The following is a 27012-nucleotide window of genomic DNA, read 5'->3' on the forward strand; positions in this document are numbered from 1 at the left end:
GTTTCACGTACGTCAGACAAACTCATGAAATACGCAAATCGCGCATGTATCGCGTAAGGCTCTAATTTCTTACGTGATTCATGCATTTACGCGACTTTTGGGCAGTGTGACCGGGCCTCCAAGGCCAGGTTTTGAGCAGCTCAAAACTTGGCTTCGCGTAAAAATTTATGCTGTATTGCGCTGTTTTACGTAATTTTTGCATAGTTTGCGTAGTTCTTACGCGAACGCGGGCCCTGAGGGTCAGGACTTGGCCGGGGATTTCTATGCAAATACTACCTGGCTTGTCAGGGACTTGGCCGGGGATTTCTATGCAAATACTGCCCGGCCTGTCGGGGACTTGGCTGGAGATTTCTGCGCAAATATTGCCAGGACTGTCGGGGAATTGGCCGGGGATTTCTACTTCAATTTTGCCCGGCCTGTCGGGGACTTAGCGGGGGATTTCCGTGCAAATTTTGCCCGACTGTTGGAGACTTGGCCGGGACTTGGCCGGGTGGTGTAACATCCTAAAATTGCAAGTGGGATGTAAGTCCCGGCCATCTTCGGGTACCCAAGGGTCGGGACTACAATTGACAAGTGCTGTTCTTTTCAATGGTGTATTTATTTTTCAATCATTTGCAGATGAAACAAAAACCCAAGTGCTTAAAATTCTTCTAAAATGTGACTTAGACATAGAAACATCCAATGTACAAATTTTAATCAGTATAATCTATGTTAAAGGACAAGTTCACCTTCATTAACATAAGGATTGAGAGAATGTAGCAATATTAGTAGAATACATCATTGAAAGTTTGAGGAAAATCGGACAATCCGTTCAAAAGTTATGAATTTTTGAAGTTTTTGTGCAGTCACTGCTGGATGAGAAGACTTCTGCAGTGTACTGTATGATGTCACATGCGTACAACAATATAAGGAAAATATAAAGAGAATTTCACAAAATTTCATCTTTTGAAAAAAGTACACATTCCCTTGACTCGTTACTGACGTATGTTATGGGTAATATTATTCCCATTGCCTTTAGAAAGAGGCAAGTCAAGTGCTCTTTTATTAAGCAAAAAAAGTGAAAATATGTTGAATTTTCTTTACATTTTCTTTATACTGTTGAACTCATATGACATCACGAGCCTTAGTAGTCTCCTCATCCAGCGGTTCCAACACAAAAATGTTAAAAATTCATAACTTTTGCATCGATTGTCCAATTTTCCTCAAACTTTCACTGATGTGTTCTACTAATATTGCTACATTCTCTCAATCCTTATGTTTATGAAGGTGAACTTGTCCTTTAAGTATTGTTAACTGTACAAAATGTGAACAATAGTTATGATAAAATTGTTTCTAGACTAAACCATCTAGTATGGTTTATTGAGAAAAATAGTGATATCTCCCTGTATTTTAGACTTTGTTGTGAACTTTTTATATGGTAGGATGTTTTGTGATACAACTGACCTACACATATGCATGAAATGTGATGATTTGAACAGTTTTAACATCACTGCTCCCAATGGTAAACATTACCTTTAATTGCAGTAGATTTGGAGGATGCTTGGTAGTGTCCTGTGCTCAAGGATGTCAACCATTTTTGTCTCCACAGGATAGCTCCCTCATGACTAATGGACACAGTGGAATCCCCCATTCTGCACAAATCCCTTTCATCCATCTACTCCAAGTACACGCCCAAAGGACCAATCCGAGTCAAGCCTCCTACAGCACACACTGGTAGGAAGAGAGAGGATGGTATAACACTGACAAAGGCTCATCACACTCACACACAGTCAAAACTGGAGAGCAGCATTTACAGTGGTCACCATGGTAACAATAATAACAATGAAGAGATAACAGTGAAGGGGACTGCATCATCTGACTCACCAGTACTTGCCAAGTCAGGTAGGCATGGAAACAGCATCAACCAACTCTATCCTCTTTCCTTCTTTAGATCAAGTTTGTCAGTCTGTAGCAGTGAAGGTAGAAGGAAACTGATTTGTGAAAACTCATCCTTCCTGTTTGGTTATTGTCCGGTGAGTTAATGTTACTTATAAAATATTTATCCTTAAAAGTCGTATTGTATCCAGAGAATGTTATTTTTGCTCAACTTACCAAAGCTGCTAGTATGTCAGTCAGCTTCGTATCCCATCTTATTTCACAAGGTCCTTGTGAGTTCAATGAATGGGAAATCCTAAAATTACCAAACAACTTGACAAATTCAATTTCACCCAACCAAGTTTTATTCACAACTTTGAAAAGGGTAATATGTTTCATGAATGCTACTTTGGTAAGTAAATATTTCCATATATGTGTAGGATATTTCTTTGGTGTGTCTAACATGGTAGAACTTTTCTATAAGTGCATAACATGTTTGTTTAGATTGGACCTACATCTCTTTACAACTGCATAGCGCCAGCTGTTCTATTTGAATAAGATTTTTTTTTATTTTTAGGACTTAAATATCGGAACGTTGCGATATTTTAGTTTTCATGAGGTGAAAGATTTTTGTCTGTATTGGCTTTCCACGACATGGAATGGTGAAATGGGCATGTGTGCAATGACCATGCGTCTTATCTTTATTATTCCACATTGGTGATGAGATTCATGTGTATCGCACTTGTTCCAGCTTTAGTGAGAGCATGCTCGCTGTGTGCATGCAGTCCACCGGTCATAGCCATGAGCACGTTATTGCTAGGCGCTTGTGCAGTGCATGGGCTGCCCAGGGCCGGGGGTTCATGACCCGATCAAAGCGACAGCTATCGCTGCTATGCTTTGCTTAAATGCATGTGCCTGCAAGCCACATGCACATTGCAGTTGATAAAGACAGTGAAATCATTTGGCCTTAAAGGGAAGGTAAACCCAAAGAACAATGTGGATTGAGTGAAAGCAGCAACATTAGTAGAACACATCAGTGAAAGTTTGAGGAAAATCGGACAATCGATGCAAAAGTTATGAATTTTTAAAGTTTTGGTGTTAGAACCGCTTGGTGAGGAGACTACTAGAGGATATGACGTATGAGTGGACAACAATACAAAGAAAATATAAAGGAAATTCAACAAATATTCACTTTTCTACAATCATGAAAGAGCAATGGACCAACCGCTGTCAGAAAGCAGGGGGAATAATTGCTACCCTTAACATATGTCAATATCAAGTTGATGGAATTTGTAATTTTCATGAAAAATGGATTTTTGCAGAATTTTCTTTATATTTTCTTGGTATTGTTGTCCACTCATACGTCATAACCTCTAGTAGTCTCCTCACCCAGCGGTTCCGACATCAAAACTTTAAAAATTCATAACTTTTGCATCGATTGTCCGATTTTCTTCAAACTTTCACTGATGTGTTCTACTAATGTTGCTGCTTTCACTCAATCCACATTGTTCTTGGGGTTTATCTTCCCTTTAATGGTGTAAATTTGAGACATTGGTGCAGCATTTTTTGTGCAAGATCAGCCAGGATTTACGTGACAATAATTTCAATTTGTGGAGGTTTTATTGCAAGTCAGTTTAGAGCTCCCAGGCGTTCCCACTCCTCTGTACTTCACTTCGTTTCTGGCTGGTCGGTCGCAGTTAACAATTGCGGTGAATATGTGAATCTGTGGAGTATACATAATTGTGGATCTTCTGGACATTTGAAATTTAGATTGTAATCTAACCACTTTAGCCCAATAACAGTTAATACTTAATGCAGTTTAACACACCAAATCTGCTTGTAAATGAACAAATACTCACAAAAGTATGCACCAGATTGCATCTTTTCATGGTAAAAACTGCAAAAGCTCCTCACTATCATTTGGGTGACAACCCCCCCCCCCCCAAAAAAAAAAAAAACAACGGAACCATACCCCCACCCTTGGGATATCCCCGCCCCCCATAACCCACAAATTAGGTAGTCTAAGACATTCAAAACAGGATTAAGATAGATTCATTATAATCAAATCTGAACCCTGTTATTTTTGGATGATGCTGCCACTAATGTTCCACCTTCTACAGGGTTAAAGACAGCCACCATATGACATTTCTTGTATGCTCTCTTCCATGCACATTTCAAGATCAATTTTCTTTAAAACTTGCATGGAGGTAAATCATGGTGAAATTTAGAACCCTATTGTTTCTGGTACTGCTGCTCCCAGTGCTCTGCCTTTTAGGCCTATAGGGTAAAAGGTCATATTTTGGTGGGTGTCTTGTTTCCACCGTACAGGTGGCATTTCACGACAGATATTAGGCGTGTCTTCATCAGCCCGAAGTTCAAACTAGCGGGACATTTTTCAGTCTTAGAAAATAGCCCGATAGAGCGAATGTGCGTCTTCATCAGCTCGAACAGCCTACTTCGGGAATTTGGTCCGAAAATTGACGCATGCGCACTTTGCATCATTATTCTGCCTAGCTCGCTGTTTGAAAGTGGATTTCCCGCTCAAAATCTCCTACAACACCGTATGTACGATACTACAACCAGGGAGGTGAGCAGTACAGCAAATTCTCTCCAAAGGGATATTAATAACGCTACTCTTCTGTCCAGTGACACATCTTATATGAAATGAACGAATTGCATGATAAACAAATCCAAAATACACACAATCTGCAAGAATCTTTAGCTAAGGTAGAGTGGACCAGAAGAAGTTTACAAAAAACAGCTAGCATGCACGGAATCACCTCCCTGGTTTTAAGATGTCAACAACAGTAGGCCTAGTACACACATGTGTGATCCTTGAATACGCCGTGAGTGTATGCACTATACACAATCACTATAGCTGGTATATGCTCTTTCAATAGCCAGCTGGCTAACCAGAAGCGTGGAGGGATTGAGAAAATTTCGGGCTGATGGAGACGCACCCGAGATAGCGCGCTATTTCACGAATTAGCGCTCTAGTTCACGAACTAGACCAAGATTTCGGGGGAAATTTTCCCGATCAAATAGCACGCTATTTGCGTCTTCACTACACAGATAGCGCGCTATCTTGACATCGGACTAGTTTGGTAACCGCAAGATAGCGCGCTATTTTGAAACTTCGGGCTGATGAAGACACGCCTATTGTTGAAATTTTGCACAGGAGTGTGTGATTATCAAATTTAGACTCTTCTTGTCTTTAGTAATGTCTTCAGCATTCCGTTTTTCATAGGGTCATAGGTCGTTAAGTTAAAGTTAAGTTTGCTGACGTGTATATACACTCTACTGGCTGCGTGCTTTTTGACTGATATGTACACCCAGGTCCATTTAGTATACTCATATACCCCTTTAGTTTAATGACCAGTATACACTTTCATTACATGACAATAGATAGCTTTTCTCTGCTTTGATGTAGGCAAAACATCATCATTACAGAAGCTATGGTGTACAGAAACAATAATATTTGAAACCTATCCATAGGTCTGCACGATATTGTTGACTATTTGCATGGCTTATTTGATCACTTATCCAATTTTTTTTTTCACATATCCACTCCTTCCCTACTTTTTTCCTGTCATCGTAGTGCTTTGCAGAGATTTCTGCAATATTTCCTCTGGAAAGTTGATTACATATCCCATTGATACTAAACAATAGCACTTGGGGTTCAGAAGCCTTCGGTACCATGTATATTAGCAGCCTCAAGCAGTCTTTCAGCTCATCATAAACAGATAGAATTAGAAAAAGAGATCTGATCAGGTCAGGGGTAGTTTCAGAGCCTCCTAGCATAGCAGCCTCAAAGAGCCTTGGCTGCCATGTAAATGCTACCTGGGGGTTCAAAAAACTACTTCTTTTGCAGACACAGAAGTTATCACTGAAGGTTATGGCCAGCTGATATGAACAAACCAGCCATCATGACCAAACACCGCTGATAAATGCTGCACAACTTGCACACTATCACACTTAATCATGTTTGCGATTTTGTAAGAAATTCAAAAGCTCATGCCGTATATCAGAGGGGAACTCAGTTACCATGGGAATGGAGACAGTCATGCCTGTTTGGGCGAAACCAGCCTAAGCAGTATGAAACAGACAAGAATCCGCTTTTTTTAGCAGGTTTTACAACCTCCTCAAGGAGGATCTAAAATCCGCCCACAGTATAAACGGGGTAAAAGAGGGTATGCTTTCTACATGTAGTCAAGAGTAAATCTGTGGCTGTAACAAGGCCTATCCATGTGAAATTGAGAACACCTGTCTTGTCTTCTAAATAGTAGCTTGACATCTGACCTTCATATGCTGACCTTGAACTTGACTGTTAGATGGAACCACTGTCTAGTTGGAGTTGTGGTACAGACACTGCTATCTGCAGGGCCAGTGGCACAGTGTCTGGTAATTTGAAACTTCTATTCTAGGATAGGAAAGGAGAAAGGAATCTAAACTAATCTATTATCAAGAATTCAGTGTGGATTACCCTCTAGGCGTTGCAGACAGGAGAATTAGAGCAAAGGATGGAGCCTGCGGAGGAAGAGGTAAGTTGAACTGAACCAGCAAAAGCCTCAGAAGGAGAAAGCAATCTGTTGTGTCAAAAACTGAGAAGTCTAGCAAACTGAGGAGTGGGAGTAAACTATGGGTGGGCTAGATAGAGGCGTGGTCAGGATTAGCTGCAGAGATGGGAAGGGTGACATGGGATAAAAGTCAAAAGCACAGTGGTACATGATCAGGTAAAGTTAGACACAAATACACCACACCTTGAATTTGTAATTAGATCATGCTTTTTTTTTTTTTTTTTTGGCTACTTTGAATATTCACATACAAATTTAGATTCGTTTGCACATGGCATACCAGGTACAGTGTAGCCTGTCAGAGAAGGGGGAGAATGTCTAGAGCTGGGGTAAGTATTGAAGTGGATTGAAATGGAAAACTCACAACTCCTGTGTGACTTAACACATAAAGCATTCTCCAAAACTGTTCAGATAAAGCAGGAAGTGCATTTGATTATAAATGAACATTTCAAATATGAGCTGCTTTATCTACATTTAAAGGCACAGATTTGCATTGTTCATTTATGTTGCCTTAGCATTTAGGATCATACATAGGATTTTTTTTTCTAAATTTCAGTACAATGAGGTCTATTGAAGTAAACTCTCCATATCATGGTGGTATGATACAAATAGAGAGACATGGAGCTCAAGCTGCCTCACAACGTAGTAGAAATCAAGTCTTAGACAGCCATTAATGCATCTCAGTGGTTAGCCATCATACCCACATCATATTTAGAAATTTGATGTCTTGCAGTATTTTTTGATATCAGATTAAAGGGATCGTACAGTTTTGGTTGCGACATTTTCAGGTTTCTAACATTTTTTGGTGAGATTATGAGAAACCTCCAATGAAATATGAAAGAGCATGTAATTCTATGAAAACTTCAACATTTGATGAAAATTGGCTTTGAAATGGCTGAGATATCCAAAAAAGACCATTTCTAATAAAGTGTGGCACCCACACTTTATTACGATCGCTTTGTTTTACTTTGTTTTTGGATGTTTCAGTTTATCCAAACCCGATTTTCATCAAATAAACTTTGAATTCCTCTTAAGATGGTATGTTCTGTACTATACCATAAGTGTTTTCTTGGTATCTCACAAAAAGTTAAAAGCCCAATTCTCATCTCCACCGATACTGTACCATCCCTTTAATACCTCTCAGTTTGGTAAAGAGTTGGACTATCAATATTTCTCTCCTATTTTTTTTTTGTTTTGTTTTTTGTTCATGATACAAGTAATCACAAACATCCTTCCAGTTGTAGCTGTTTGTGATTAGATATTTATGACATGGATTTTATCTGTTTTGTAACACCATATAATTTTGTTCTTGCAGCTTCAAGTAAGAAATTAATCACATGTGTTAGACCACAGCTTTTTATCCTCTTAACTTCATGGTTCAAAACAATCTCTGAATTCTAGGTTCTTTTTTTTTTTTTTTAGACTGCAAGTGACTTTTGTCAATCTCCCTAAAGATATCAAAACTCAAACAATGAATATCAGAAATGAAAATAGAATGGTGTATATAGTGCATTTTTATAGGTCTTTATATGTTTCATAGTACGTCAACACACATTTCATAACCATGTTCATTTGAGGGGACCCTCACCCCTCAAAAAAGAGTAACATGGGGGGGGGGGTAGACTTAAAGGCCTACACACATGTTGAGAAAAATGATTAGTATTAGTAGGTTAAATGTTCATTTTGGGAGAAGGGAACTTTATATATTGATTGAAATTTCATAAAGGTATATCAGGGAGGCCTGGTACATGTACATGTATATGTTCAATATTCCCAAACTGTGTGGACCAGCAAAATTAGAGCAAATACACTGAGGAAGACATCTTTGCATTTTTCTTATGTATTGATTATCAAAAACTAAATCTTGGAAAAATTATGTTGAATGTTAATGTTTACTAAATAAAGCTGCATACAGAGTCAAATGCTGTTTGGAGAGGTGAGCCTAAGAAGATTCCCTTGAAGAGAGATTGACACTGATGCCATGTATTTGCAAGGTTTTTATTTTTGCCAAATATGGCAAGTCGGTTGCTATTTGTGAAGTTAAAAACATACAAAAATGTCAGTTCTATTCTCGACATTAATGCGACATGCAGGCATACATTCATTCATCAGTTCATTACTGTACTCCCTCATAGCAAATTTAACCACTCATGGAATTGTCGGAATGTTGTGATTTGAAAAAAAAATAAATAAATGAATAAAATAAAATAAGATCACAAAAAACCCAACTTTAGACTATCTTATGGCGTGTATCAATACAGAGCCAAGAAACAGAAGGATAGAGGGCTCATATACAGAGATGCCATATTTGGTACAGGCTTCAGAGTTTTGAAAATAGATGGTACTATCTAGACATGATGAGCACACGTAGAATTTTATGAAAATTCAATTTGTTTTTTTTGTTTTTTTTTGTTTTTTTCATGGGTCGTGCTGGTAGAACTAAAAGGTTTGTCATAGTACTAATCATATTTGAATAGATAGCCTTGAATAGATTTGAATAGATCACCATGAATTTCCTTTTTTTTTTCATGGGTCGTGCTGGTACAACTAAAAGGTTTGTCATAGTGCTAATCATATTTGAATAGATAGCCTGTCTCTCTCCCTCTCTCACTGAACTTGTGAATATAGAGAGAGCAAGAGAGAGAGGGAGGGATGAGAGAGAATGATAAGACAAACTTTATGCTTCATAACCATTGTGGAAATAAAATGAAATTCCATTGGAATCATACAAGATAGCTCCCAATGTCAGACACTCGCTGATTTTTAGAGACTTCACTTCTCAGCTATGTACATGATGCTTTCCAATCTGTGTTTAGATAGCTTCACCTTGAATTTCTCTCTAGACATGATATACTACACAGCTGTCTTGCCATAATTTCATCTGCATTCCAACATTCCAGCTAAGACTAGCCACACCAGTCACCATGACAACGCATGGTTTGTTTACTAGCAGAGTACAGCCTGCATTTCAGCATGTTCAAGTTTTATTCAATTTTGTTCGGAAGGAGATGAAACTGGTGATATTATTCTTTTCCCCCACCTCTGTCTAGATGACACTTGCGACCTCCTGCGTATTCTTTCCAAACATCTACCATCCATCATGGTTGCACCCTATTCTTGTTCCTTCTGACTGGAATTTATACTTCAACGGCATTCCTAAAATACATTTGCACAAAGAGCTTCAATGTTCGGTAGTTAGGCAAAGTACTCAACCTAACTTTGGCTTGCTTTTTTCTCTGGTCTGATTGTTGTGCAGTCAAGTGTCTTCCTTCTCTCAGGCTGTCCATTAAATTCCTTTCTTATTTCTACAATTCTGTGCATCCACCACTTTGTGGTGCTGTGGGTATTAGTTCCTTTCCTATTTCTGGCTAATCCCAGTAAGCTGAATCTACACTCAAATGATGCCCCTCGGAAATAGTCCTCATAATGATATAAATATGACATCGTAAGTCTCAAATGAATGAAATATTTGTGTCAATGTGCAAGATACAAGTACATGTAGAATGCCATTTTCAGTCTGATCATATGACCCAAGCATCCATTGTAGATACCCAGAAAACTATATCATAAATAACATGCTAGAAATAGATTGAGCTTCCTTATTGTATGTTGGAATTCATATCTCAGATTCTGTTACAGATTTTATCAAAAACAAAAACGAATGACAGGGAGGAGGTCAGAGGAGACATTTCTGCTTCAACGTCTGTCTGTAGTAAATAACTTTTAATGTGCATCAGGATTTTCTGGTTGGGCCTTGCTAGTTCAATTGAAAATACAACAGTTTGTGTTGCAGTGAATGCTCTCTCAAATATTCCATTTTCATGGTCCCTATGCACATGAGGTCAGCTAAACTTTGCAAGAATCTGCAAGAAAGTGATAAGAACACAAGGCAGTCAATGAATGACCTGTCACCAGGAAAAGAAACAAAATAAAGATGTCAAAAATATATTCTTTCCGGAAATCCTCTTAGATTCAAAGTTTATTTATGCCGTGATGGGTGAAGAATATTGTTCATTGATGATTCTTGTGGGCTACAGTGTATATCATATGTGAATGGTACAATTGTAGTTTAATACAAATGTCAGGTTACCACCTTAGGGTTGGACAGGGAACAATTTCAACATTTTTTTTTTCTGATTACTGTGTACGTTGGGGTAGATTGCCAAATTGCTAAAAGGTAAAGATTTAAAAAAAAAAAAAAAAAGCATTACATAAAGAGTTTCTATTGGGATATCAAGTGATTTTTCAATGTGGCAGATGCTTAGCAGTAATGTGATAAATGTATTTGATATTTAGCCTTTTGCAAATTATTATTCTCATATGTATTGTACAGGCTCTAAACAGTGATTTATTTCACATTAACATTATGACTCATTGAAGTTTGCTGGTAGCTTTCTTTTCAGAGGTCATTCAGAGAGCCCTTTTCTGTGATGTATTGGAGTTCTTTCAGACACAAAAAAAAAAAAGAATCTAAGGCCTCATTCTTATTCACCAACCAGTTTAAGGAATGTTTTTCTTGTGCCTCATATGCTTTATGACACATTACCATTAGGGCTGCACTCCAACCCATTTTTTTTTCCTACTGGTCCAACCTGTCAGTCGTACTGGTAGGTATATAACCATAACTCTCAATCATAAGTTGCAGGGTTACATGTTAAAAAGCTGTAAAGGATCACACAGGTCCTGCGAAGAATTAGATTCTTTTTGGTCTTTCTTCTTTTCTTGTCTTTTTCTTCTTCTTCTTCTTTTTTTTTTGTGTTAAACAGTGGATCTATTTGTTGGATCCAGAGCTATATTTGCACATTTCCCTGTTGTTATGTCAGTTACTGTAATGCAGCTGTCTAGTCATTTTATACATGATTGATAAAAGCTACTTGTTCCTATCAGTTGTCTGATATAGGCTGGAACACAGACTAGTCCTGATTTCAGTGCAGATTACAGCAGACTCAGAAAGTGTATCTTTTTTAGTGAGTCATAGGAGTGGATGAGTGAATTCAAATACAGAGAAGAATTCTGCTTTGTTCAATAATCAATTGATAAATTTCCCATACCTGCCTCAAATGCCTTTGTTGTATTCACCATTTATATAAATCCTATTGAAGCACTGATTGTATCAGTTTTCAAAATCAGGTATATGAGATGGGGTTTTGTGGAAAAGGAGCCACACAGTGTATAATGGGCAAACTGTGACATCTCTTTATTCCTGAATGCCCTTTGATCATTTCTCAAACAAATGCGGCATGCCTAGAGGGATTGGCTCTCAGTACTAAGTCTGTGGGATGACCCAATGTTAATTAGATGTCATTTTCTATCAACTACAGATCAAAGATGCATTTTTCACTAAGTACAAAAGGGTTATCAGGCCAATGGTGGTTCTTTGTATAGGGCAATTTTACACTAGTCATATTGGCTCTTCCAAATGCAGAATTTTAGGTTTGATGAATGCTTTGGGAAAGAGAATAGAAAGAAGAAAACACTGACTCTTGTGTCCCTAGTCACAAGACTTGCTTCCTCTCGTAGTCACAGAATAACCTGTTATCATTTTGAACCTGCCAAATGGTAATGGTAAGAAACTGGCTAGGATTGTGTGCTTGGCTAGAGAGCTGTGTAGTCATATTGACACACAGGAATTATTGGTTTGTTCATCACGATGCAAAAATCAGTTTTCATTGGAACCTTCACGCACGGGGGAAAAAAAAAATCACTTGGCTTTAAATGAAATGCTTGAATCTCAAGACTGCCCATTCCTAAACAAATGACCAGAACATGACCCTGGCCTTACAAGTTTGCAAACCTAGTGTGGTGAATTGCATTGTGGGATTTTTAAAAATCACTTCTCTCTTTGTGTGCCATTCATGCACACACACACACACGTACCACAGGAAAAATTGTTGCAAAAGTTTTTACCAAAAAATCAAGCTGGATAAAGTTTAGCATTGCATTGCATTTTGCAAGAGTTAACAGTTTTTTTGTACATTTTCACACACAAGAATTAATGGTTTTAGCATCACGTTCCAAAAATGTATTTTTTAAAACTAATCATTTGAGATGTATGTGAATGTGACTGGTGTCATCTCTCATAGAGGGCAGCAATCATAACTGGAATGGGCCAGAGTAAGAAGTATACACATTATAACATGTAATTTCAACTTCGGTAGATTAAAATACAGTTTGCTTTATTCAGACTCGTTCAGTTTGACATTCATTGCTGAAGGGCTTAATATGAAAGATTCATCAGTAAACATTACTTTTGCCAATTGGCACAGTCCCATCCTTTAAAAATCTATATGTTTTGATTCATTGTTGACCTCTTGATTTCTTCAGGCAAGAAAGTTTTCACTATCCATTCTTCTTTCCCTCTTTTCTTTCTCAAGCCTTTTTTTTTTCATCAGTCTTTAAACTGTGGCCACCTCAGAAATGTTAAAATTAATCAAATTCTTGCTACTCTGAAAGCAGGTTCTGCTGTCTAGCTCTGAGTTGATCATCTGTTTGCACACAGGAGTAACCAGCAGAACAAGTTGTGTTCAGTTTATAGGCCAGAATTTTCAAAGAATCATTGGGTGTTAGAATATAAACTGCCTGTATTCATTTTCCCAGCAAATCTAGAGATAATGCAATGTAGCTGATAATTTATGCATAGGTGGCCCTCCTAAGATAGTTCATCATCATTGATGATTCTAAGGTCTTCGACATGCACTCATTCTTGTAGTAAAACTTTCTTCCAAGGTTGCTTTGATTTGTTAGAGCATCGAGGTATGATTCTTCACAATTTTCTAGTTAAAAGTGTAATGATGCTTGAAAGCTGAAATTGAACACGTAGAAGGCTTCATTCAGTGGGGGAGTATGCTTTACATAAATAGACATGGTTTGTAAGTAGTGGCTGCATTTAACCCTATTCCCACCGGGGGGTGGGGCCATCAACGCGTAATGCTCTCGCCGTACCATTTTATGACTTTTTTCTTTCAAGTATCGTGCAACTTTTGAGACCAAATTTGTCGCTCCCGGGTATACCATTTTGAAGCCACGCCCCTTTGAAAAAAATTCGTCAACCCAAAAATTGCTCAAAAAACTGATTTTGTGTACAAATCCAATGTAAATTGTGATTTTGCAATTAATTCATATGAAAATAAATATTTTTACTTTCAATGGCTGATAATGATTTATTTTAGCCTAATTATGCTGTAAAGAGTTTCTATGACAAATTTTGATGAAAAAAAACAACAAAAACAAAAAGTGACAATAACAAAGAAATACATAAGAAATTCAATAAACAATAAAATACATAAGAAATAATTATGAAGCCGAATTTTTGCCTCAATATTATTGTTAAGGATACTGAAGAGAATATGTTCATGAAAAATTAGAAATCTTGGAGCTTTATTTTTTTTTATTTATAGGCAAAAATTTATTTTTGCATAAATTAGCATAAATCAATTAATATAAAATACATAGATTAAAAATTGGAAAAATCTAACTATACAGTCTTGTAGATTACATTGGCCTCTACCTTAGTGCAAATTTTCGTGAGGATCGCGCTATCCACAACCGAGATCTGAAGGGAGACCTTGCAAATACTCCATGATAGAAGTCTATTCAGCCTTTTTGCCTGATACATTTGTATAGGCCAAACATATCTTCATTATATAGTGCCTGCTAATAATTGATTCAGGGAGGTACAACCTGTAAATAATCATAGTGAGCCACACTCTGAATTTTGATAATGATCTCAAAAATCTGATGGCCACATTCAGCTTTGTAAAAACCAACCTGTCCATGTGGTAAGTTTGGGTGATAATTTTGATTCTAGGAAGCTAGAGTTCCCACGGTTTTTTCCTTCTTTGACTAGATAAGCTCCATGGTGTATGGTTGTATCCTGTCTCCAATGTGTTGTGATTGTAGGATTGTATTGCTTCATTGTGGCAGCCACATCAAAGCCTATATTCTTGTTTGTGTACCACCCCATTACCCCCTGTGGAGCTCTAGAGTTGATTTGTTATAAGTATGCAAGGACCTTGAGCTCTTTGTACTCTTCCCAGTTGATTTCCTCAACAATATTTTTCAAACCAACATTATGATAGCTACCCCCTATTGTCACAATCACGGAAATTGCTCAGATTCATCGTTGGCTTTCTCATGGGAAACGTGGTTCTATTGATTACTGGTGCAGGGGATTTTCAAAGCATCAATGAATGGTGTTTGGCGTGAGAAAGATAGTGCCCTTCCATCCATTTTTTTTTTTTATTGAGAATGTGAAGATTTGCCATCAATCAGTGTTTAGAAATGTATTGATTTTAAATGTAACAGCTTCTCTCCCTCTAAAGAAGTGTTTATCTACCTTTCCCATCAATCTGTAACAGCAGACTCCATTGATAAGTATAAAGCTGTTCCCACATTGAATCAACATTTGCCCTTCAATCAGACCAATGAGATGAACCTGTAAGTCTTTCTTTAGCAGCCACTGGGCAGGTAAGAAATGTGTCAATGTAATTTTACACTTTTTCAGTGTGTATTATAGCATTTTTTTGTGTTTATGTGCTACTTGTAAGAGAACTGAACTAATACTTCAGTAAGACATCGTGAAAGAGTTATGGACAGACTTACCTGTCACATCAGTGTATATCTGTATCTTCTGTAAAGTGTTTTGGTTTTTTTTCATCGTATTGGATAGCATATTTTCCCCAATAGAATGATTTTTGTGTCTTGTTTTCCCCTCAGGAGCGACAGTACTTCTAGGATGTGGGGTTCAAGAGCTTGGTGGTAACAGCCATCTTGCTTCGTCCAATGCTAGGACTGCTCACAGACGTCACAGCAAACCTGTAGATGTCCCAAGCGATTCTGTTGTTATGGAAACAAACCCTGTAGTCTCCTTGGACAGCCTTTTAGTTGATGGCCATGCAAGATCCATCACTAGCAGAGATGGTGTTATTAATGTGAGTTTTTACTTTTAGCAGTCACATCTCTGTGAATACGTCTTGTTGTGGGATGACCAGTGTAACAATCTCCAATGAAGAAGGATTTCTGACCCACAGTAGTGATGTGCCTCTGTTCATTATGACTTTCTGTTTCACAGATTAAATCTGCCTAGTCTACAGTATTTCCTCTGAAAACTTGTGTGTACCCCAACAAGTTCATTTAGGGTGTGATCATTATTTGGGGGGGGGGGGGGGGGGGTTATCATAAGGATGTTATTGCACTTATTTGACATGATATAATTCTATTGACATTTCATTTACTTTTCAGTTCAAATGAACTACTTCCTATGAAAGGAGATGTTTGATTTTTTGTGTGTTGATTTGAATGGCTTCTTAAAAGTATTTGTGAATGAAGTCATCCTAAATTGTGAAGGAGCTTGACTAGGTTGAATTCCATGGTTGCTATGGAATTTTGATATGTCTCCCAGGCAATGATCAATTCAGTTTTCAATCTAAAAGTATCAACTGTCTGATACGAATTGTACTTGCAAATTATATGCAATTTGATTTCATGTAATTATAGTTGAACAGGTGGCACTAAGGTATGTATGGAGTATGATGAGCTGTGAAGGTTGTCATATGTAGGTATGTAGGATAGCAGAATGGAGCCAAACACATATGATATTCAATAGTCAATAATTTTGCATTTAAGATTTCATGCTTCCATCTACAGCCAATATTTTCATACAAAAAGGTTATGTCCATGCCGTATAGTACAGAGATGCCTGCAAATGACACTTTCATCTGTTAAAATGGCAGATTTACAGTGAACCTGTTGTATTGTGTAGGCCCTAGAGTAGGCAATTTGCTATGTGGATTGCATGTCTGATACCAGTTGACATATGGGGTCCAAGGTTCAAATCCTAGCTTGAACTTCTTCCTTGATGCCATCAAATTGGTAACTTTGTAATCTTAAATATTCAATGTCCCGTCCGCTAATGTGCTAGATATCCTAGCAAAATATAATATTTGCTCCTCTTCTAGAATTCTTTGATTTGATTATTTATGGGAAAGTTAAAAAAAAAAAAAGGAAGAAAGAAATAGAAAGAGTGCACCACTCCTCATTTCCAAACTAGTCAGATACTTGTTGTGAACTTCACTTATCCCTGTGTTAATAATTTCTCTCCTCAGATGTCGTTTTTAACTTGGAGCAGTGTTCTTCACTGTAATGTTTGTTCATGGTTTTGGCTTTCTTTTGTGTGTCTTTAAACAGCTGAGTAATATCACTGGTAGTCAGGCCAGTAGTCCGATGGGGTTCACACGAACTATTTTTCATACAGACAGCGTTGGAGAACAAAAGGACATGACTGAGACTTCATCAGCTGTGGGGGGCAGGGGCTCGGAAAACAACACAGTACTGGTAAATAAGTCTTACTTTGTTTGACGCCCTCCTGTGTGAGTGGAAAACAACACAGTACTGGTAAATAAGTCTTACTTTGTTTCAAACACTCCTATGTGATTGAAAAACAACACAGTATGGTAGGTAAGCCACATCTCGCCACCATGCCCAATATGGCCATAGCATGTATAAATTCACTGCTTGCATGCAAAGCAAGACGAAAGTGCGCGGTAAGATGGGTGCAATACACAGAGAATGTGCATTGGTTTGATTTACCATTAAGAAACAAGATGGAAATAGGCATCAAATTCCTCAAATTTATGATTTTTTGGAGTTTTCAATTTGGCATTTAGCCAGTTTTCTTAAATTTTCACCTATTCTGTGCCATGGAATGCGTCAATGGCATTAGACGACGATATCTCCGTAGGTGGAATCCAAAATGAGTGTATGATATCGGGATCTGAACCTACGGTACTTTCAATGTTCGTGAGGTGAAAATCGGGTAAATTTGATTGTTTTTTCACATCAAAATCCCGGTAAAAGTTTAGGGGTGGCGATATCTGGCGTACCAAAATGAGCGAGAGAAAACTGACACCGCATGCGTTTCGTGACGATATTCTTGTAAGGCGATCTCAAATTTTAATTTTGAGGACAGTATCGGAATCTGTAGAGTTTCCTCCACAATAGGAGTACATTTCTAGCCGACTTCCAGTCAGTTTTGATGTTACAATCACTGGTTAGGGTGGCGACATGTGGTGTACCCAATCATACTGGTAAATTGGTCTTTGTTTCAACCACTCCTATGTGATTGGAAAACAACACAGTACTGGTAAATTGGTCTTACTTTGCTTCAAACACTCCTGTGTGAGTGGAAAACAACACAGTACTGGTAAATTGGTCTTACTTTGTTTCTACCACTCCTGTGTAGTTGGGAAACAACACAGTACCGCGGTACTAGTAAATTGGTCTTACTTTGTTTTAAACACTACTGTTTGATGGAAAACAACACAGTACTGGTAGAGTGGTCATACTTTGTTTCAAACACTCCTGTGTGATTTCAGAAGCATCATGCTATCTCTATGGTTGTATTTCTGATGATTTGTTCATTTGTGGGTTTTGAATGTGTCTTCAGGGGATGTACAGTATTACTAAATATATTGTGAATCATGATTTTAAACAAAACATTGATTTAATACCCAAACTTGTGTGGATTGAAATCTTCATTTCAGACTAATCTGAGCAGATGTCCATGTGAGCGTTTATTTGATTTCATTGTCATGCTGAGCAAGTCTTTCAAATTATGTCATATAAAAAGTGACTTGTTATTTATTCATTCATCCCCTATATGTTAGAAAGAACAGAATTGTTGACTTTGTGCCTGTTGAGTCAAATTGCAGGTACAATAAAAGATGTTATAAATTTGTTCTCATGGTTCCATTCAATTACATTCAGTTAAAGCTCTGGTAAGAGGTCACAATGTTCTATTGTTGGTTTCTGGGCTTTCTTACAGTGATGTTATTTTATTTTGTCATTCCTTCAGGTTTGTAAGTGGGCAGGGTGCTACGCGAAGTTTGACCAACTTGAGAATCTAGTCTGCCATGTCAATGAGTGTCATGTGAGACTTGAGAAAGAATCTGAGTATAGCTGTCGCTGGGAAGGATGCCAACGAAAAGGGAAAGGATTCAATGCCAGGCAAGTTGTGTTGGGAGTATCTCCTCTTTTATTTAGCTATACCAGCTGCCATTCTAAATCTCAGCTGATCCAAATTTGGATTGACAATAGTTTGTAGTCTTCAGATGGAGCAAAATAATCTTTAATGTTGTCATGTGATGTCATATCAAGTTGTGATAGAGGTGTATGTGGGTGCCTGCCCGGCAGATGGGCCGGAGGCTTGCACAATGTAAACTTGCTGGCCCGAATTTACGAAGGTGGTACAAATGAAAACATGGTTTAAACCATGGACAAAAACCATGGAGCACCAAGTGTCGCATGGAATATTTCGTTACGAAATCAGCCATTTCGTTGATGAAATTATTATTTTGTAACAAAATGACAACATTTTGTAACTAATTGAACATTTCATCCACAAAATGATAATTTCGTTAACAAAACAGTCATTTTGTTGACAAAATGACCAACGAAATATTCCGTGCGACACTTGGAGCTCCGTGGTTTTTGTCCATGGTTTAAACCATGGTTTCACTTGTACCACCTTCATGAATTTGGGCCGCTAGGGCCCTCTTGCCAGGCAAGCAACAAATTGTTTCACTGCAATTTTCATGAAGTGCCGTAACCCATATTATAAAAATCAATTGAGAAGTAGTGCATCAATGCCACTTTGGATTAGACCATATTCCATGTTCTACTTCTAGCCATGACCCTATTCAAGAAGCGTGACCATCTGGTACGAAGTCCGTTTTCAACTAACAAAAAAAAAAAAAAAAAAAAAAACCTTCTATCCCAAGCAACACTACAAAGATGCATTCTGGTTACCAGCCCTTCACTTTTGTGTTATTGGATGTCCAATCCTGCACTGTTTTCTACCCCTGATCACTGGTCACTGATCACTGTTTACTGGTCAGTGGTCAGTGGTCACTGAGTGTTATCCATTGCCTACCCATGCCCTCGTGCAGCATGTCTGTTTGACTAGACTCATTTCCTGCTTTCTTTCTTCCCTGCAGTCTTTATTCATCATTATGACAATGATGTATGGGTGAAAAACTAGCCAGCTAAACCCTCAGACAGTATTCATAGCCTTTAGATTGTAAGAGGCCTTTATAATGGTCAACTTTGTGGGAGGGCCTCAAGAATAGAAGCCATGTGCTGCAAAGCATACAGTCTTATTCAGAGAAGAGACCAGAGTGTTTAATAATGGAACAAATGGCCTTACCCAATGTCACTGGTATTACAATATAAGGCAATAGACAGTAGGTATTGAACATCTTTATCACACATGTAAACGCCCGAGCTGGCATGGCTGCTTCTCATTGTAACAGTTTTGTGTGAAAACACATTGAAAGCAACAGGGCAAGTATGTGTGGCTAATCTGTGTGATTATTAAACCATGCAGATTTTCAGTCTGTTACATTTAACATACATCTTTGATGGTCACATATTGAAATATTTGCCTGCTTCCAGGCAATATTTTCATCCAGGCAACATTAGAATAATATGGATGCATTGACTGTGTACTTCATGCACCTGTTGATAAAACTAATATGCTGAAAGTCAATGAAGAACTTTCTCCACTTAAAATGCTGCATGCTTATTGAACATTTTACCCAATAAGAAACATCAACTTTGATAATAAATAGGTATAAGTTCTTATTATTGAACATTGGAATAAGATGAACTGTTTGTGATATTTTTTTTTTTATCTAAGTTTGTCCTTACAAAGCTGACATTTAGCAAGAACCAGGCGACTGTTACTCGGGCTGCAAAGCTTACTGCTGTCTTAGATCTTTTGCACTGATAACAGCCAATATTGATTAATACTGTATTCAATGCAATGTGACCTATTTAGTAGACATAATGACTTTACAGGCGATAGAATTGCGTGTTGTTCCCACAGTTGATTTTGTCTGCCATTATTCATCTGTACACAAATCAGTGAATGGAGGGAAGTTGTTTTCCCATCCTGCATGGACTGTGAGAAATTGAATGAATTCCATGAGTCTAGGAATATAGAAAAGGATGTAAAGTGTGAATAATTGCCTCTCCCTCTCTGCCTTCCTCTGTCTGTTTACTCACATGTTTGTCTATTTGTCTGTCTCTCTCTCTCTGTCTTTACAAATAACAATCGGAAAATGGGTGGTGTTCTCAACATGCTCAACAGTCAACGATGTACATGTAAGGTTGACGATGAAAACAACTCACCATTCACAATACAACTAACATACTCTATCAAGCACTAGTCACTTTGGGGTATCTGAATTATAAAAATCTCTTATTTAGTCTGTATAAAGAATTCACATGATTAGAAATAGGAAAAGAAGTAAGGACATATTAACAGAAGGTGCTTTTGAGCATTTTTATATTAGCCTGAGCAGTAATATGTACAGGGTCCAATACTTTTTTTTGAGGTTGCTTGTTGGGAATCTTGAAATCTGAAATTCAAAGTGGCCCAAAATAAAAGCAATTGTAACAATCCATGTTAATCTTAGTTGTCCGATCAGGCCAGTAAAAGATAAATTTGGTGGCCCATCACCAATTTTTAGTGGCCACAGGCCACTGAACCACCACTAAACCCTGCTATAGCAGACATCCAAGCTGTAGCAGACTTATCAAAATAATGAGTCAGTGTGAATATTGAAGCAAGACTAGGCAGCCTAAACCATCTTTCTCTCATTCTTTCTGTGCCTCTGTGCTATGTTATTCCTCCTTTTCAAGTTGCTATGTGGGTGGTCTTTCACAGCCAAGCTACCGGTTTGCTTTGTACTCCTTGGTAGTGGGAGGAGTTAGAGGGCTAGACTGCTGAGATATGGCTGTGTTGTGAGAAATGTTCATGGGTCACACCCTAAGCAAACAACAAAGAAAATGTTTCAGTAAAAGTCCACAAGGAAATGGGTACTGTCGGTCTTTCTATTGCTTTTTGACTAGGTCATAGAAATCAGAATTTAAATGGGGAACTCTTCTGCCTGCTTGTTGGTGTTCTCAAGGAATGATAAATACCTACACAGAGCTGCAATTTAGTAGCTGTATTTCCATTCAAATGTCATTTTAACATTCCTTGAACACTTGACGAACTGACACTGAACAATAAATACTTGGAAAAGTTACAATACAAAATTTCTGATATGAGTAGCATTTCTGTTGTAACATTAATTTGAATTAGAAGAGGGATGGGAACAAATTGCGTGATAATTATTTCATATCTCTGTAGTGGGCCAAGTGACTTACTACAGTATATAACTGTCACACTGTAGACTTAATCAGTTTTATTCCTTTCTTTTATGTTTAGATTGCAATTCAACGCAATATTCAAGTTAGCATCTTAAGTAATAAATACCTGTGATTAATAAAGTCAAAACAAACAAAGAAACAAAAAAGTCCATAGTTTCATTGAACTCAGACATAGAATTAAAAAAAAAAAAAAAAAAAAAAAAGGTAATCTACTTCTTTGAAATTTCCAGTTAATATTACCGGTAGTTGCAATTCCAGCCTGCACACAAATCTCCACCACATAAATCTTGATATGCCATGAAACAGACCCCCCCCCCCCCCCCCCAAAAAAAAAAAAAAAAAAAAAAACTAATAATAATAAAAAAAATAATAATAATAATAATAATGATAATAATAATCTGCACCAAATTACTGGTGTGTTTTGCTAACCTACCTGTATGCTAACTGTGAGGGGAAGGGGTATTAATTTCCAAGGTTATTAACATGAAACATCATTTTAATGATATTTTTATTATTCAAAAAACAAACTAAGAGTTGAGGTTGTGACATCATAAATTAATCAAATTTGCACACATGTGGTTGCAACCAAGACTTCTGTCCAGTAGAGATGTGAGATGTTGAAATTCCATGACTATAAATGTGACTTCATTGAGAATTATATGCCCAATATCTAAAGCATAAAACTGATGTCATTATCTTTGTCTACCATTGTCTCTTTGAGTCATTTCAATTAGCTTGTACACTGTATGTGCGACAGAATTGTACAAGTGCAATGTATAAATTTAGATGTCCTGGATATTGCTTTATTCAGTGTCTTGTAAAACATGTCATGATATTTGATCACAGTTACATTATTTGATAAATATGACACCACTCAGTGTTTCATGTAAAATCTCAGTAAACATGTGAGACATAGAATGGCTTTAGAGCATTTATGCTGTTCATAAAAATGCCATCCCAAGAAAAAAAAAAAGAGACATTTGTAGGGGAGGATGGTGAGAGTGTGTAGAGAAGATCGTCATGACCTTTGACCTCTATTGGTAGGTCTGTGAGAGAAGCTGGAGCCATGTCATGACAGTGACACCGACTACATATCAACAATAGCTTCCTTGTCTGACTAAGATTTATAGGGCTCAGGTAGCATGGCAGAAAGATGTAGGTCACAAGACTGCTATGGCATTTCCATGGCAACAGAATATCAGATTTATAGAGGTGGATAACATGACTTCTTCAATGTCCAAATGGGTGTGCATTGTTTCTCAGCTTACGCTTTATGATCAAGAGAGCTGATGAAACCAATGCAGGCTGCTCACTGCAGAGCCTCACTCTTGTCATTATCTAGGCTTCTTTCAAATGTCAGCCGTATTGTATCCTGAGAGTCATTCTGATGTTCACTACGTTCATTGGTGATGATAGTCTAATGTTTATTTACTAGCTCAACAAACTAGCAATAATTGGTATTTCCCATACGATGATGTGTGATGAAGGCTTTGCTTGTAGAGCTACATATACAATGTAGCCATGTAGGCCTATCGATGAAGAACCTCTGATTTCAAATGAGTTTTTGTGAAGAGGCATAAAGTCATTAAATTATTCCTTACTGAGGCATGTCGGTGGCATAATGTCATAGTCCCATCTCTGTCAAATGTTTTATTGTATTCCTTTTGTAATATTGTAGCAACCTCAGTGTGTTTTCATTCAGTGTTAATGCATACACCATTAATTCAGTCATTTTTCTAGTTGTCTCACATTTTTTGTAATTTTGTTTATTTTTATTTCTCTTTCATATCTTTCTTTCTTCATATGTTCCCTTTTTCTGTGACTGATATGATATACACTATTATAGCAGTGATCTGCTGTTGGTTGTTTTCTTCTTTGTTGTTATCCAAATTTGATCGAAAAACTAAGAATCTGCACTAACTTGGCACTTCCTTAACAATCTGTGATAATTTCCTGAGAGATGTCACACTGTGAGTAAACTCCCCCCATTGATGTTATACAACGTAGGCCTACATACAAACATGAATTGATGGATGGTTTGGTGTCTCTGTGCTCAATACTTCTGTAGGTACAAGATGCTGATCCATGTGCGTACACATACCAATGAGAAGCCACACCAGTGCCAGCTGTGTCATAAAAGTTTCTCTCGCCTGGAAAACCTCAAGATTCACAATCGCTCTCACACAGGTAGGCCACAGCATGGGGTCACCTGACATGTCATCTGACTGTCACCTGATAGTTTCATTAAACTGACATATATGTACTCCTTTAGCTCTGGTAACTGATAATTGATACAGTGTATATAACTTGCCCCATGCTTCACTGTAGCTGTTGTTTTGGGGCATAGATTTACTGTCTTTTGCATTAGAGGAAAAAGTTTCTTGGTGCTGAGATTATTTCACATATCTTACCATAAACAATGAATGAAATCGCAGTCAGAAGACTTTTCATTATATAAAAGTTTACCTTTAGTACTAAATGTTCATCCAGTAGAGTTTCTCTGTCAAGAAAGTGTACATGATGATAAAAGTGTTTTAACTAGGGAGGCAAGCTGTGCTGGGCATGTTTCTAAGCTGGTGGATGAGTGAAAATTTCAAAACCAGAGTATATTTATTTACTTATTTTGTTTGATAGCACATAAGAGGAATGATTATTAAAAGACTGAGTTATAGTTACAGGAATTTGTTCTGTTGAATAGAGTACCTCAGCTCCTAGTTTCTGCAAGCAATAAAATAATTATAATCCATTTAACTGGACACTTCACAATAGCAGGAAAAAACTCTCTCTCTCATAGATTATTTTAAGCTATTGAGGATGAGCTAATTTTCTACAACACGCATTTCCTATAGACACCTGCCTGTGTATACTTGGGACAGGTATTCAGTGGGTTAAAGTGAATAACGATGGCTATGTATATGATGAAGTCTTTGGAGGTGGTTTTTATACATTGGTAAGTGGTAATCCAGGCAGAATCACGGGTTCCACAAAAAGCCCAAATATCGTGATCATTCTTGATTGAATGAAATGACTTTTTTGACTGTGGCAGTGGGTTCCTGTTTGAGAAGAGATGATGTATTAACAAGGCTGATGAGATAGAGCTTAAGTGACAGTCATACTACCACTTTGTGTACATAAAGTGATTTCTGCTAACAGAGACCTAGATGTTGTCTAACTGTCATTGTAGGTAAAACCAAGCATAGTATCTCTTGTCATTGATCTCTCACTGTGTCTCATCCAGGTGAAAGGCCGTATGAGTGTCCTGTAGAGGGATGCAACAAGCGCTACTCCAACTCCAGCGATCGCTTCAAGCACACTCGTACCCATATGGAGGAGAAGCCCTACAGCTGTAAGGTGCATGGTTGCCACAAACGCTACACAGATCCTAGTTCACTGCGCAAGCACATCAAGTCACATGGGCACTATGCAAATCGTTACACATCAAAGAGCAGTGACACAAACCTGACTAGTTCCTCCTCGATCAAAGCCATCACTGGCCCAGTTGGGATGAGTATTACAGCCACATCACCCTCAGTATCAATGTCCTCCACTACCATTAGCCCTTCTACCATTGTGCCCACAGTACCAAACCTGAGTGTGACTCCATCTGTTAGTAGCAATTCAGATGGTGTGTTGGTGTACCCAATCCTGGTACATCCACCCAACCTTCCTCCACACTTCAGCTATGTTACCGTGCCAACAGGTGCCCTAAACAGCCTTCCTACCAGCCTTCCTACCAGTCCTCTCTTTCCTAGTGTCCCCGTCACTTCGGGCAGCATTCTGGGCAGTCGCCTGCTGGATCCACCAGCCCTGTCTCCCCGTGTCAAGATGGAGTCGGGCTACCAGGGTCTTGATCTGGGCCTAGGTTCCACCCCACTGGAAGTCATTGTTAAAGGGGAGGATAGTCCCCCACTGGAGCTGAGTGTTAAACAAGAGGGGCGACCACACCCACCCTTGAAGCCTTCTGATATGGGACTGGGTGCTTTATCCTCCTCCTCTTCCTCCTCAAAATCAGACCACAAGCCTTCCACTGCCTTGGTAAGCAGTTCATGATGATGACAATCCCTTGCCAAGAAGTTTTCTTCAAAGTACTACCCTTCTTGATGGCTGCCTTGAATATTGTCATTTTTTAAAATTCAGATATTTTTGAGAAAACAGATAACACATTCTGGAATTTTGCACAGTGTGTGGATATAAAGAATGTCAATTTGTACAACTGTATATTTAACATTTTTTTCTAGGATTTTGCATGTCAGGTGGTGTTACTACTTCATTTTACTTTTCAATTTATTCAAAATGTGAGAAAGATGTGTTGTGATCTCAGCTTAGTTTCTAATGGACCGATACTCTGCAGCCGCCAGCTATTTCCATGCCTCCCACCCCCCCCCCCCCAAAAAAAAAAAATAACAGCTATGTGTAGTTTTGTGAGATATTTTTTCCACATATATTACAGATCATTTTCCAACGAATATGCATGTATATACCTTAGTATTCATCCATTTTTTAATCCCTTTCATCTGGGTAACAGAGAGGATAAAAAGAAAGTAGAATTCATATCTGTGAATTCTGTGATTTCTGAAATATTTGGCCCCCATGATGGGCCAAGCAGACACAAGCTCCTTGCCAATGTCCAAAGTCCGTTGAAAGTGAATGGGAGAGATGGAGAGAAGTGTAGGAAGCTGATGACAGTTCTGAATAGCCAGTACTTACTGGGCAGTTTAACATTATATCTCAGTTAGCCTTGACAACCTGAGGTTGCACTTGTGAGCAAACATTTTGCAAGTGTGTTGTAATTTCACGCATCATAATTGCAGTAGGATAAGTGATTTTTTTTTTTTTTTTAACAAGATTGCAGTTTCTATTTTCTTCATTTGTGCCAATTTTGTCAGTGAATACTACAGGATGACAGTGAGCAGTTTTTGTCTTGTCTGATTTTTTTTCCCCAAATGTGTTATTTGGATGCACGTATGCACACCTCTTGTACGAGAATCAAACATTTTTCAACTGTGTACAATATAGATGTTTGACAAGAATGTTATCATAACATGATAGTGATATTTTCACTGCACATAATTTGGACAAGTTGCACAAGATGCAACGATGTAATCGCTACAGTTTGCTTCCTATAATTTGCACTCTTACTAACATCACTGTGAACAGTATCGTATCTTTTTTTTTCATGTTCGTGTTCATAGAGGCTTGGCAATCTGACTTTGACTATAATTAAGGCGATGGAATCTTACAAGGATGGTCAGTAACAGAGTCATTGTGCCTTAAGGTTTTTAATCAACAGAGTTGAAGAGATTTGAGTGCTGCTGGATCCTCTCTCCATAATACATTGATCTCATCTGATTGACTGAGTTGATTACAGGAA

The 27012-nt window shown here is 37.9% G+C and overlaps 1 protein-coding gene across 1 annotated transcript; it reads left to right on the plus strand.

Annotated features, from left to right (window-relative positions):
• The first annotated feature begins 462 nt into the window (after positions 1-462).
• On the plus strand, positions 463-27012 carry LOC140234807 (uncharacterized). The gene is made up of 7 exons (XM_072314845.1): positions 463-522; positions 1589-1881; positions 15144-15358; positions 16614-16760; positions 18280-18431; positions 23710-23828; positions 24880-27012. The coding sequence occupies exons 2-7, from the start codon at positions 1608-1610 to the stop codon at positions 25689-25691; spliced, it is 1719 nt and encodes a 572-aa protein (XP_072170946.1). The 5' UTR covers positions 463-522; positions 1589-1607; the 3' UTR covers positions 25692-27012.

Source organism: Diadema setosum, chromosome 11 (genome assembly GCF_964275005.1).
Source record: "Diadema setosum chromosome 11, eeDiaSeto1, whole genome shotgun sequence".
Classification (NCBI taxonomy): Eukaryota; Metazoa; Echinodermata; class Echinoidea; order Diadematoida; family Diadematidae; genus Diadema; species Diadema setosum.

Coding starts and splice junctions, on each gene's coding strand:
- LOC140234807 (XM_072314845.1), top strand. CDS start 1,608: ATGGACACAGTGGAATCCCCCATTCTGCACAAATCCCTTTCATCCATC. Junction 16,761..18,279: donor CGGAAAACAACACAGTACTG/GTAAATAAGTCT, acceptor TCATTCCTTCAG/GTTTGTAAGTGGGCAGGGTG. Junction 18,432..23,709: donor GGGAAAGGATTCAATGCCAG/GCAAGTTGTGTT, acceptor ATACTTCTGTAG/GTACAAGATGCTGATCCATG.